At 40.7% G+C, this 12,714-nt stretch overlaps 1 protein-coding gene across 1 annotated transcript in view; it reads left to right on the top strand.

The window, feature by feature from the left end:
- Window positions 1-1,823: 1,823 nt before the first annotated feature.
- The window catches only part of MTUS2 (microtubule associated scaffold protein 2), a 175,806-nt gene continuing 164,915 nt past the window's right edge, over window positions 1,824-12,714 (top strand). The window contains exons 1-2 of the mRNA XM_088522212.1: window positions 1,824-4,157; window positions 9,345-9,582. Coding sequence (XP_088378338.1) covers window positions 1,890-4,157; window positions 9,345-9,582 — 2,506 coding nt within the window. The 5' untranslated portion in view covers window positions 1,824-1,889. The remainder of the gene's footprint in view (window positions 4,158-9,344; window positions 9,583-12,714) is intronic.

The following is a 12,714-nucleotide window of genomic DNA, read 5'->3' as shown; positions in this document are numbered from 1 at the left end:
GGCCTCCTTATGGCCATCTCAAATGCGTATGTTAAAGTTTTCGGCTCCGAGTGACAGATTTAGAGAGTACAAAGTAGCTCAAGAAAGATGAATTTTCCTATCTTTTTTTTTTTCAGTTCCATGCATGAGACTTTCCTTACTACACTTATTTATTCTTAAAGCCTTCACTACTGGTAGCAGAGTGAGACTGAGAAACACAAGATGAGCCTTTTCAGCTCCCTTTGGACCAAACTGGTGGATCCCATCCCATTTTAACCAAAAATGTCAACAGACATGCTCTGCCTGATGAAAAGGTTTAGAGTTCAACTTTCACATTGAATATGTAAATTCTGATACGTTCAGTTTTGGGGACAGAAAAAAATATCCAGAAGCAAACAAAAAATCCATAATGCATATGTTTAATCTAAAAGGTATTCATTTTTTTTTCCTCTGGGCATAAGGCAGAACAGAGAACACAGAAGTAGTTAAAAAGTGTTGCTTTACAGCATTTTGAGGATGAAATCTGCAATAACACAATTCTGTGCTGCTGAAATGAAACACTGCGTTCTGCTTCATGAATTAATTTAATTAGTTATTGTTTGCTTTTGAGATGGAACTGAGCAGAGAGCCCAGAATCCAAACTGTGCAGTGTCAGGAAACCAGATCTGTGCTCAGCTGCAGAGGTTCTGAGCAGGGCCTGAGCTGAGCACTAGGCTTGGAGGACCTGCCTATAGCAGGTGCTAGAAATATGAGCCCAGATGTGCTCCCAGATGCTCTGGACAGTGCACACAGGGGACTTAATGTGCACTTCTAATTAAAGTCCTTTGAGCCCTTATTCAAAAACCCAGGATGCTGCGAGTACTGCAGGTGCTTTGAGTTGGCACAATGTTATTGTGAAAAAAGTACTGAGAGAATGGATTTAGGCATCATATGGAGAGAAATCTCCCCTTCAGCTTGTTGGAGGTGTCAGAGGAGCAGGGCTCCAATGGCCGCAGATGGCAGGGAGCCAAAAGGATTTTGGAACCACTGTATAATCTCCTATGTTTGAATATCCACATATGCAGCTGTCTCTTAGCAAAATACAGTTGTTCTTTGCAGAGCTCTAGCTGCAGCCTGTCTTGGCTTCTATGGATTTGGCTAAGAAATGTCAAGGGGGAGGTGATGTCAGCACGAGCTCAGAAATAATATGTACAAGGCAAGGACAGAAACCCATAAACATCCCTAATGAAGCTGGAGCTCTATTATTAATGGCTTGTCTATACTGTGTAGCTTTAAAAACATTATTATATCAGTGTAAAAGTGCTCAGACCCTTGACGTAGGGTTTCAACCTGACCTAGCTATTCATGGCTATTTCCAGTTGTAAATCTCTGTGATTTATAATCAGTAGCAATCATTCTTCTAACTAGGAGAGTTACAACTGTATAACTTTAATAGTCAGAGATTTATGCTACACGAGGAATCTGAATGTGCACAAAGCGATGGCTATAACAGCATTTCAAGTATTTTAAGGCATTCAAACCTGGCGATATACTGAAGAGCACTGCTGATTTTAACTTTCTTTTAGGTAGCATAATTCATGACATCAATGTAATGTTGTCTACTCCTTTTCTTCCAGGTTGTCTGGAGTAACCGGATCTCGGTCAGAAAGAACCTGACAGATCCAATTTGGTTTTGTTGAACCTCTCTACCACATGTCATAAAGATTTCCTGGCTCCAGAAGCTGCACTGAAAACGACTGAGCGGCGCAAAAATGTGACTCTGACAAGAGACTCCAAGCCTTCTGACAAGGAATTTTCTACTGATCAATTTCTAATTTAACTGTGTCGCTAAGTATGAATTAACCTGATAGTGGACAAAAAGCCTTCTCATTAATTAGGACTGCCAGAAAGCAGCCACCCGAAGGTTCAAAATGAGTGCTCCATTAATTCCAAACAAGTCGTGTTATACCCAGCTTCAAGACAACCGCAGCGAAATAAAGAATAATAATGAAAGCATAGTAAACGTGGGGGATACCAATGCCAACCAAATCGTGGCACAAGTTAGAACCACTGGAGGTGATGCCAAGAAATGTGGTTTGACAGATGACAGTGGGAATATACATCCGAGCACAGAGCAGAATAAACTTCTGGCCTTTACAGAGTCTCCGACACGTGACAGCGGTGTACAGGAAAGCAAGCGGTCCCCCATCTCAAATAGGGAAATGGGGAAGGACAGTAGGGCCAGTGAAGCAAGGGATATATCGAGGCATATCAGGATCAGCCGAGGACAAAGTCTGTCCAATTTGAAAAGCAGCACAAATGACGCCAACCTTGGGGTTGTTTCTAAAGGCGATACGGACTTCACCCAGAATTTTTCTAAGGGTAAAATGGTCAGGACTGTGGAGATGGAGAGGATAAAAAGGCTTTCTTTAGGAAGACCAAGTAAGCTTTCTGCTCAAACTGAACCATTTGCTAAAGAATGTGCTGGGCGTGTGTCATGTAAACGTTTGCTGTCTGCATCACTTGATTCTATCGACAGGTCGCACCATTTGATTGGAAATACGGAGAAATCACAAAAAACATCCACGGATCATTTTCTCGGGATGGTGTTTCATCCGCATGACAATACCTCAGAGGAAAATACTGCGTTTCATTCTAAACCATCTACCTCAGGGAACAAGAAAATATCTAAACCAGAAACCCAGATGGATGTGCAAAGTGTACCAAATGTTAACACTGAAAGCACACTGCAAACTTCTGCTGGTTTGCATTCAACTATTAAGCCCACTGAGATTGCTAGTAAATCAGAAGCACAATTAGGTCAGGGGGATAAAAGTAAAAAACTGGAGTTTAAAACTGTATCATCTCTACAATCTAAAAACATATGTCAACAAAAGATTGAGAGAATTATGCTGGTAGAATTTCTGGGGTGTCAAAAAGAGGAACATGTAATAATGCAAGAAAAGAAAGGTTCTGGATCTGATGCATCAAAATTTCAAGCTTCCCATTTCCCAGACATCTGTAATAAAGTAGAGGATCCATTGCCAAGCCAGGTAGTCACCCACTCCAGTGACAAATTGCAAAGTGATAGCAACACTGGGCACAGAGCAGGAGGAGGCAGCAGTGAGACTGACAGCAGGGCAACTATTGGTGAGGAATATTTCACCAACAAAGAAGTGGAATCAGTATTCCCACCCATTTGTGATAGCAAAGAAACACTTGGAAAAAATGAAAATTCGTGTAAAGTTGACACAGTTTGCAGTGAAATGGTGGGTGAGCAGGAATCTCTTATGCACAATAATAATCTATCTGAGAGCAAACTGTTGAAAGCTAATGAGGATAAACCGATGCCGCTCAAAGGAAACAGTGAAGATGCCCCTGTGCTGCCTTCCGATCTCTCAGATCAGCCTGGAGTGCTCAGTACAGAAACAGTATCAAATGAACAGCGTAGCAACGAGGACAGTGGGGTGAAAACCTCCAGCTCGTCAGCTCCAAGTAAAAAGACAGCTATTGCAAAGAAACACCTTTCATATGAAGCACCAGAGAGCTACAAAATCGCAGCAAAGGCTGAAGCCTTTCTGTGCGTCCCAACTCCCTTGCGCCCGGTGGCCACTCTGAATGTCAATAACCAGCCCGCGCTATCCAACAGCAATCTGAAGGACCTTTATGCACTTCCTGTTGACAAACTGTCACCCCCCACAGTCCTACCTCCCATTGACAGCACACAGTTGTTAAGCATATCCCCTAAAGTGCCTATCATCAAGACTGTTTGCAGCAGTGCAATCCCCAAACCCATCTTGGTCCACTCCAAGGGCTCCCTCGGAGATAAGGCTGATGTGGACAGTGATTGCAGCGAAAAGCTGGAGGAAAGCATCGAGATGAAGCCTGCCATACCCAAGCCCAAACATGTGAGACCTAAAATCATCACTTACATTAGGAGAAACCCTCGTTCAATAGATCAGCTTGACCCTTCATTTGCCTCTGCAGGGCTGCCATATGGCGCCCCGGCATGTGGCATGCCCATCTCTAAGGAAGAGAAGGCATCAAATGGAGGCGATGCGAAGCCCCCCAGCATCCTGTATGACAAATATAAACCTGACCTCCAGAAGCCAAGGATCTTTAGTTCTGGACTTGTGGTTTCAGGAATTAGGCCCCCTGGTCATCACTTTGGACCAATGAGTGAAAAATTTCTACAGGAGGTAAGGAGATAACTTTGACAGCTTCTTTTGTACGTCAGATGGTATTCATTTGCTTACTTGTTGCTTCCAGAAATTAGTTCCCAAACCTCAAATATGAAAAATCCTAAATCCAGATGAAGTGTGATTACTAGAAATGAACTTACTCAGCTGTTTCTGGCACTGGCCCTGTTGTGGTGTCTGGTCTGTGACTTGACTGGAAGTTGTCATTGTGTTCCTGTAGCATTTTCCAGCAAAAGAGTCACCTGCTAGTGCTATAAATAGAGATGTTTGAAAAGAAAAAAGTCCTGCAGTTTGAGCATATCCATGAATGGAACTAATTTTTTTCTTGAAGGAATAGCTTTGGGAAATGAACATGAGTTGCCCACAGAGACTTTTCCTCCTTAATGGGAAACTTGGTACATATTTGCAGACAGAGCACCAGAGGATTCAGTTAATTCCCTTCTGTACAGTTCTACAGTTCTTTCAAAGCTCATGTTAGGTAATATATATCTTGCAGGAAAGGTTTTCATTTATTTTAAAGCACGTTATTTTGAACAGAATCTTCAATAAGAAATCTCCTTTCCTCAGAAAATATTTCTGACCACTCAAAAGTTGAAGGAATTTGTTCTGCCCAATACTGGGTCCTGGTAGTTAGAGTTATCTCCACCTTGATAATTTGCGCAAGGAACTAGATTCCCAGTACATCCCTGCTGGGAGGTAAGAGCTGTGGAGGAAAGCTGACATGGCTCCACCGTGGTAGGTGGAGAAAAGATGAAGAGGGAGTTAGAGCTGGGGCTATGATACGTGACTGGAAATCTTGTTTATAAATACCAAGGATCACAGAAATGTATTTAATTTGAATGACTCTTAAAAACTAGGGTGTTTTTGTTTTGTTTTGTGTGTTTCATGGTGTGCTACTGAGACTTTTTTAATGCCCGTCTCATTCCATCAGCAGTTTTTGTACAGGAGACAGTATTAAAGTAACACATAAGGTGACAGTGTTGACTATCAAAAGCCAGCAAGTATCCAAATTAAAATATGTCATGTATCCAAATTAAGATATCTTGTGTGAGTGTAGCTTGGTCCGTTTGGCATGCATGTTAAGAGGCAGTCTGGTGGTTAGTGAAATGACCATGGATTATACTTTTCTGTCGAGCACTATCTCATCCCAAACACAGAAAAGACAGTGCTCATTGCCTTTCTTCCTCTGACTTCAGCTTCCAGTTGCATCCCTTATATTTTGCATGCAGATGAGAAATTATTCATTGTGGGCCTGTCCGTGGCAGATTACAATGAATGGCAACTGAAATTAAAGCCAAAATAACCAGAACTTTGCAGCTCCTTGGCTGCTTGTAGTGCTGTGACCCCTTAAAGACCATAGGAGCCTGCAGTCCATAGAGCTGGGCTTCAGATAATCAGGCATTGCCGACAGAGCTGGGAGTGAAGACAAACAATTTCTGAGCACTGTTCAGTTCCTGGCACGAAAAGGAGCCAGGTTGTGGCAGATCTGCAGTGTGGTTTACTCTAGACTAGGATTAGGGAAAAGTAACTCAAAGAGAACATTAATGGAGAAGATGCAAAGCACACCTTTTCACTAAGCAATATAATTTTAGATAGACCTATCAAGGGACAAAAGTTTGAACCCAAAGTTATTCAGAAACACTGTCTGGAGGAGGTACTGGGAAGGAAAAGTTAACCCAATTTAACTATTACTATTATTAACTAGTTAACTAACTAGTTATTATTAACTACCTCATGAACGAGTCCTTATGAAATTACCATTATTAACTATTACTAACTATTATTAACTATTTTTACGTTAACCCAGGCTGCCCTGTTTCCCATATCAAGCTGGGGTTTTGGAAGACTTTGATTAAATTTTTATAGTTTTCTCTGTAGTTACGATAGTTACAATTAAATAAATTTTGGGGGGAGCTAATTGCTGGCATTTTTGGCACTTTCAGCTCTTTGTGTGCTGAAACCTGTGTGGTTTATTTGGGGCAGTTTTCCTGCATGGACTTCTTTCTGTCTCAAAGAGCATGGGCTGAAGCCTGTTGAAGTGGAAGGCCTGTTGAAAGGGGTAAGGGAAGTGCATATAGGCAAAACAACATATTTTCCCCCTAATCTCATTATCTGAAATGACTGAAGCAATTTTGCTGACTCTTTTCCCAAATAACTGCCTGAAGCAGACACTTGACAAGAAAGATTCTGCTTGCGGCACTGAGGTTTGACAGTGATACAAACAAAGTAACATGAAGGCAAGTTCTGAACAACTTTACCTATTGGCAGTGTTGCCAGTTCTGCTTGGAATCATCCAGGTTATGGAAATTCCTCTAGGTTTTACATATTTGCTGTAGAGTTTCCATCCCTTTTTAGCACATTAAATGGAGTGCATGGGAAATATAGAGTCGCATGCAGTAAAATTGTGAACTGAAGGGAGTCCTTATTTTTAGTTAACAGGCTTCAACAGCTGTTTAAAAGTCTCTCATGCAAAAATCTACAGAACACTAACAGGACTCATATGAGTCCAGATCTCTCTGAACAGCTTTGAAATGGCCCAGTAAGCCTATATGATTCTGTCGAGGCCTGTTGAAATTCATGAATTCACTTCATGAATTTGCTGATAAATACAGAATAATAAATAGTATTGTGTCTTCATAGCAAGCTTATGTCTTCCTGCAAATTGATGTCTTTAAAAGAGAAATCAAAATTTCCTGAAAAATAGTTGGGCAAATCCTTCTCATTTACCCCAGACTAAAAGGTGTACTAAGCTTGCGTTTGTATTTGTGTGCATGTTTGTGTTCTTTCTGTGCTACATGTAGCACAGCATCAGTAAAGATAAAAGTGTGGTCACTGAAAGCTTAGCCAGGCTAACTCATTTTATCAAAAAATCATGGTTTCTATTTTTAAAGGTTTTCCCCTAGTACAAGAGGGATATGGAGCTGCTAGAGAGAGTCCAGCACAGGGCTACAAGGATGATCAGGGGCCTGGAACATCTGCCCTATGAGGAGAGGCTGAGGGAGCTGGGCCTGTTCAGCCTGGAGAAGAGAAGGCTGAGAGGGGACCTGATCAGTGTCTATAAGTACCTCAAGGGAGGCAGTGAGGAGGATGGTGCTGGTCTCTTTTCACTGGTGGCAACTGACAGAACTAGAGGTAATGGCCACAAACTGAAACACCAAAAGTTCCACAGGAACTTAAGTAATTTTTTTTTTTAACAGTGAGGGGGACAGAGCCCTGGAACAGGCTGCCCAGAGAAGTTGTGGAGTCTCCTTCTCTGGAGATCTTCCAAACCCGCTTGGACGCAGTCCTGTGCCACGTGCTCTAGGTGACCCTGCGTGTGCAGGAGGGTTGGACTAGATGATCTCTAGAGGTCCCTTCCAAGCTTAAGCACTCTGTGATTCTATTTCTTATTCTGACAAACTTTTCATTGGTGATCATTGCCAGTTAAATATCATAGGAAGTATATAAGGAAATCTCATTGAAATAAACTCATCAGGTAGAAAATCGTAAATGAATCTTATCCAGGAAAAGAATCTCATATACAGAATTTTGAAATAAGAGCAGAGAATCTAAGCAAAAAAAAAACTGCATCTGAACTTGCTGAAATAGGTCATAGAAATATAATTTAAAAAATGAAAGACGATCTAATTGCTGAAAACAGGACTGCAAAAATATCTCTCACAGTCTCTCTTGTCTGTCTTCCTAGTTTCCTGTGCAAAAGCTTTAAAAATTCTAAACTCAGTAATAGTTTAAGGCTAGTTTTGTATCTTTTAGCATATTAAAAATTTGCTAAATTAGGATTAAAACTCAAGAAGCCGCTAGGATCAAAGCTTTTATAGCTAATGTTCAAGTGCATGTTCTAAATGCTTATAATTGCCAAGTAGAAACCGATTTGGTGTATTATATGCATCATAGCTTACAACAAAACTAATTAATCGGCTGTTGCATTTCTTCTTAGGTAGCCTATGGCACTTTTTTGATTAATTTTTAAACAAATCTAGCCCTGATTTCCTGTTTCCTAAACCTACTTTTTAATTTTTTTCCTCTTTTCCTAAGTTGGATGCACTGAAAAATTATTAAGTGTGTCCTTGCTAAGTTACTATAGTTTTATATTTTATAAGAAAATTCTGCAGTAGTTGGACTGCACCCAAGAGCATTAGACAAGGGTCAAAGAGCAAACAAGTCTTAGCAAATGAGCGAGGTGGAGGGCAGATCCACTCCGTGGCCCAAGTCATGGCAAAGAGCACACGGGCAGGCAGCCCCGAGCAGGGTCCTGCTCATGGGGAGGAAGGTTCAAGGGCCAAAGCAGAGAACCAGCTCATTCCTCAACTCTAAATTCTTGGCTAACAGCCAATTTACTTGAAAAACTTCCAGCTTGGGGCTTACTGTGCTATCCTTACAATATATTCCTGTTAAAACACTGGGAGATCTGTTGCTAATTTTAGTAAAAAAAAAATCTATTTATGATAAAGAGTACATGTTTTACATTGGCAAAACATTTTTGCACTTGCTTTTCTCCGCTGCTCAGCTGCATTTTATAGCTCTGATTTGGAAGACTTCATGAGCACTCTGAAAACCTATCATTTTGATAGGTTATCATTTCATGCAAGAAACCTGTGTTCCTGCAAAGTTGTGTTGCTTTTCTGAAACCTCAGTGACTTGGACTACTGTGAACATAGTGAACATATTAATATTAGGAACATGCAGACATTTTTTTCACATATGAACAATTTAATAATACTATTTTCTCAATAAAAAGAACTTAAAATACCTCCAAGAGTCTTTATAGCTATTTAAATTGAAACAGACTTCCCCCCCACGCCACATCCCAATTGCATTTCAAAGAGAAATATTTTGAATAACTTCTAATAAAAATTCCACTTACCCACTCTCTTGGTACATTTGTATCTTTAACTAACCTCACCTTTCCAGACTTAACACTTTCATTTTCACTATTTGAAGGTTTTAATCTATTTGTTTATTTTTCTGAGATAGATTAGTCCTTTATTTGGATTTGTGGCTGGAACATGTGTATTCATGGATAGGGATTCATATGGCTAGACTATCCCTTTCTGAAAGTTATTTTGCAGTAGTATGAAACCAAGACTCACAAGGGAGGAAAAATAGCTTTTATAAGCAATTGAGTGCATCATATTCTCCGGATTTTGAATTTTATTGCACAATACCTGTTTTAATTTTTTTTTGTAGGTTGGGGAAAGGCCTGTGAAAGATGAATTTTGTCCTCCACCATATACTCACTATGAAGTCCCACCGAGTTTCTATAGATCTGCCATGATACTTAAGCCACAGTTAGGACTGGGTGCAGTTTCAAGGCTACCATCTGCAAAGAGCAGGATTCTCATTGCAAGTCAGAGATCCTCAGGCTGTCTCCACCAGCCAGGAGAAATGACAAGTGCTCCCAGCCTCTATCATCCTGATGCTTCAGGTAAAGTATGATTTTTTTTTTCTCTTTTCTTTTAACTAGTCACCAATATGATTTTTTTTTTTCAGTCAGAAATACCACAAAGTGAGCAATATCTTGACCTCATACTACAAAGCTCTAATAGCACTCTTTGAGGTGTGTTTCTTTTGCAAGGCTGACTAAGGAGACTGGTGCTTGCAGAAAAAGTCAGTTAAACAGGTCAGTGCCAAAGGAGGAGGATTGATTTCAGTGATAATTCTCATAGAACTCTTTTTGATCTCCCTCCTCCCTCTAAAGATGTGAAAAAAACTCTTTCCTTTTGCCCTGTGGAAGGTAATTAAACATTTTCTTCTATTGTGAAGATTTTTCAATGTGAATATGCCAGTGCCCTGTGCTTTCCTCTGTAGCCCTGGCAGTGCTCAGCTATGCTGGCAAAGAGCTTTGTCTCTGAAGCTTCAGTGCCCACCTCTTTGCAGACACCTTCTCCAATAGGTCCTGCTTCCAGCCGTGACGCAGGGCACAGCATGACCCTGGGCAGAATTACAGAGGAAGGAAGAGCAAGAGGAAAAAACAGAGGGGGAAGTGTCTGATGCCCCAAGACAAAGAAAATTACTTCTACAGCACACTTCTTCCAGAAAACCAGGAAAGTCCTGGAGGTTTAACAATGTACATTTAAGCAGCAGCAAGTTCACAGAAAATCAGTCATTGCCAGAGTGAAACAGAGCAGCTGCTTAATAGCCTAGAAGTCTGCACTGGCAGGTAGAAAATGATGGTAAAGAATAACACCCTGGTGTCATGTGGTCTATCCTTTCGCTATAGGCTGCCTTCTTGTACACATTTAGTTATACACAAACCCCTCAAATTCAAGAGATCCTAGAGACTTCTCCAATGCATCACCCACTTCGGAGTGGGCGCACTTGATCTCCTCTGCTGCAAGTTATCTGTTCTCCTATCTGGAGTGGACATGGGGATCCCCTCCCCTTTGCAGCTGCCTTTTATGTATGTGAAGAATATCTGTCTCTCTCCCCTGTGTTCATTGCTCCACAATAAGCTGAAAAAAAAAAACAAAGAGGAAAAAAAAGCACAGAATGAAAACTGCCTGAGATGAATATCAACTTACTCTTAGAAGGGAGTAAGTCAGTAATACAAGTTAGCCAGAGCTTATGAAAAGTCAAGGAGTTCTGTAACCCAGCACCCTTTGCCACTAACTACTATTATTGCACCTGGAGTTTATCTACACTGATGCTATTTGCAGAAGTTGACCAAACTCAGCTGTATGCAATTCCTGAGGTTAAGCACTGGGGTAGTAAAATTCAGTTTGGCAATGTGAGTAGAGTGGAGTCAGCACCCATAATGTGCAAAGAGGTGTAGAGAGCAATTAGATCCTGTGTCCTATTTAACTGAAACTGCCAGAGGCTGCGAGTTCAGATATGACTAGGACAACCTGATGCCTCCCAGCAAGCCTGGGAGATAGATAGGAGAGGAATATATAAGACCTATTAAGATACCCAGTGTCTTGTCTAATCTTCAGAAATTAATGTTGCTATGATTTTCAGTTGCCCAACTTAATTATCCTGAACCAGGGATTATTGCAGACATTATTTTCCTAGATATTTCTTTATCCATAGAGGAACTTTCTTTGTACCTACTGATCTACTGTTTTCCTGTATTAAGTGACATTCTAAATCTAAATAGTGTCTGCCTCAAGCTGATTTATTTTCTGTAATGCTGCCTTGAAAAATTGCAGGGAGTGAGATGTATACATGAAGAAATTGCGCTAGCTCCTATCAATCAATCCTGCTTCATGTAATTTTTCTAAAGTTTCTTTCTTTCTTTCTTTTTCATATTATTCCTGGTAGTTTCTTGGATATGTCCTGCACTGGAGAAACATTTAATTCTTAGCTCTCCATAACTTCCTTCCTATGAATGTTATTTTGTTTGTTTCTCTCAAGTCTAGTGATGCCTTGCTCTCTCAAAAATGTTATTAAAGATAGTTTATAGCAGTCTAATATTCCACCATTCAGGTTCCCAAAGTATGTCCCATCTGGTTGTTGGACTCTGTCTGTTTTTATTGATTTTAAATTATTGAAGAGTTGTTCTGGAGAAGTTGCTAATGTCTTCAGGTTTTCACTATTCTCCCCAGGACACCTTGCTTTCACTTCTGCCATCTCACCTCCATTTTCCTTGTGAGGTGAGGTGAACTTCTTAATTTTTTTTGGCAGTATCTGCAGCTCAGGGCTGCTCTTGCAAGGAAGCACTTTAATAGGTACTGAAATCACTCAAAATATGATCTTTGGGGAAAGTTTTTTTAAAAATGGACCTAGTGCAACATATTCCATCTCATCAAGAGAACTCTCACACACAGCAGTGTTCATCTATCAGATCAGCAAGGTGGACCTCTATCTAAATGGGTAACATGGTCCATATCAAGACAGTTGTTTTAAGGTACTCAATACTATCTTTCTGTCATCCTATTCCCCTGAATTTGGCAGCTGTATGTCATATTAAGATACTCTAATGTGCAGTAATATTTTTGATCCAATATTTGAAAAACAGGCTCAATTAGAGTGGTTGAATTAGTTTAGAGTCACGTTTACTAATATAAGCAAGCAAAATGCATAAAAAATGCTTACAGAAAGTGGCGCAGGTGGGAACTTTGTGGCTGTTCTGCAGTGTGAGGCTTTGGCTGGCTGCAGCAAGAGCTGGGAGGACTGCTGGCAGTAATGCCAATCAGCATCTTTTGCAGCTGGATCCTGAGCTTTTAATCCGGAAAACCTGTTAGGGATTTCAATCCTGCCCTGGGGTAATGGGAATAGAAGCATCCAGCCAGTTGCCGTCTAGTGACAAAGTGTGAGGTACCACTGAGGCTTTCAAAATGAAATTGCTGTGCCCCAGTATTGAGGACAGAACCGGTGCCTCGTAATGAGGATTTTATTCCCCTCTGCCATGCCTTTCATAATGTAGCAGGCTGCTTAAGCAGTGCTGATAAGCTCAGTGGCTTGGTCCTTGTGTAATACTAATTCTCACAAAACTGGCTCTGAAGTAATTGATAATTAAATCCATGAAGTGCTGTGATGGACTGCAAGAACATTAAGGATTTTGTTCATTTTGAGACAAGGCAAGTAGCAAACAAAATGATCCTGTGGTTCGCCAAGT

The sequence above is a fragment of the Tinamus guttatus genome, unplaced genomic scaffold, assembly GCF_059628265.1.
Source record: "Tinamus guttatus ecotype Peru unplaced genomic scaffold, ASM5962826v1 Tinamus_guttatus_pri_ptg000150l, whole genome shotgun sequence".
Classification (NCBI taxonomy): domain Eukaryota; kingdom Metazoa; phylum Chordata; class Aves; order Tinamiformes; family Tinamidae; genus Tinamus; species Tinamus guttatus.
This window is presented reverse-complemented; position numbering and strand designations above follow the sequence as displayed.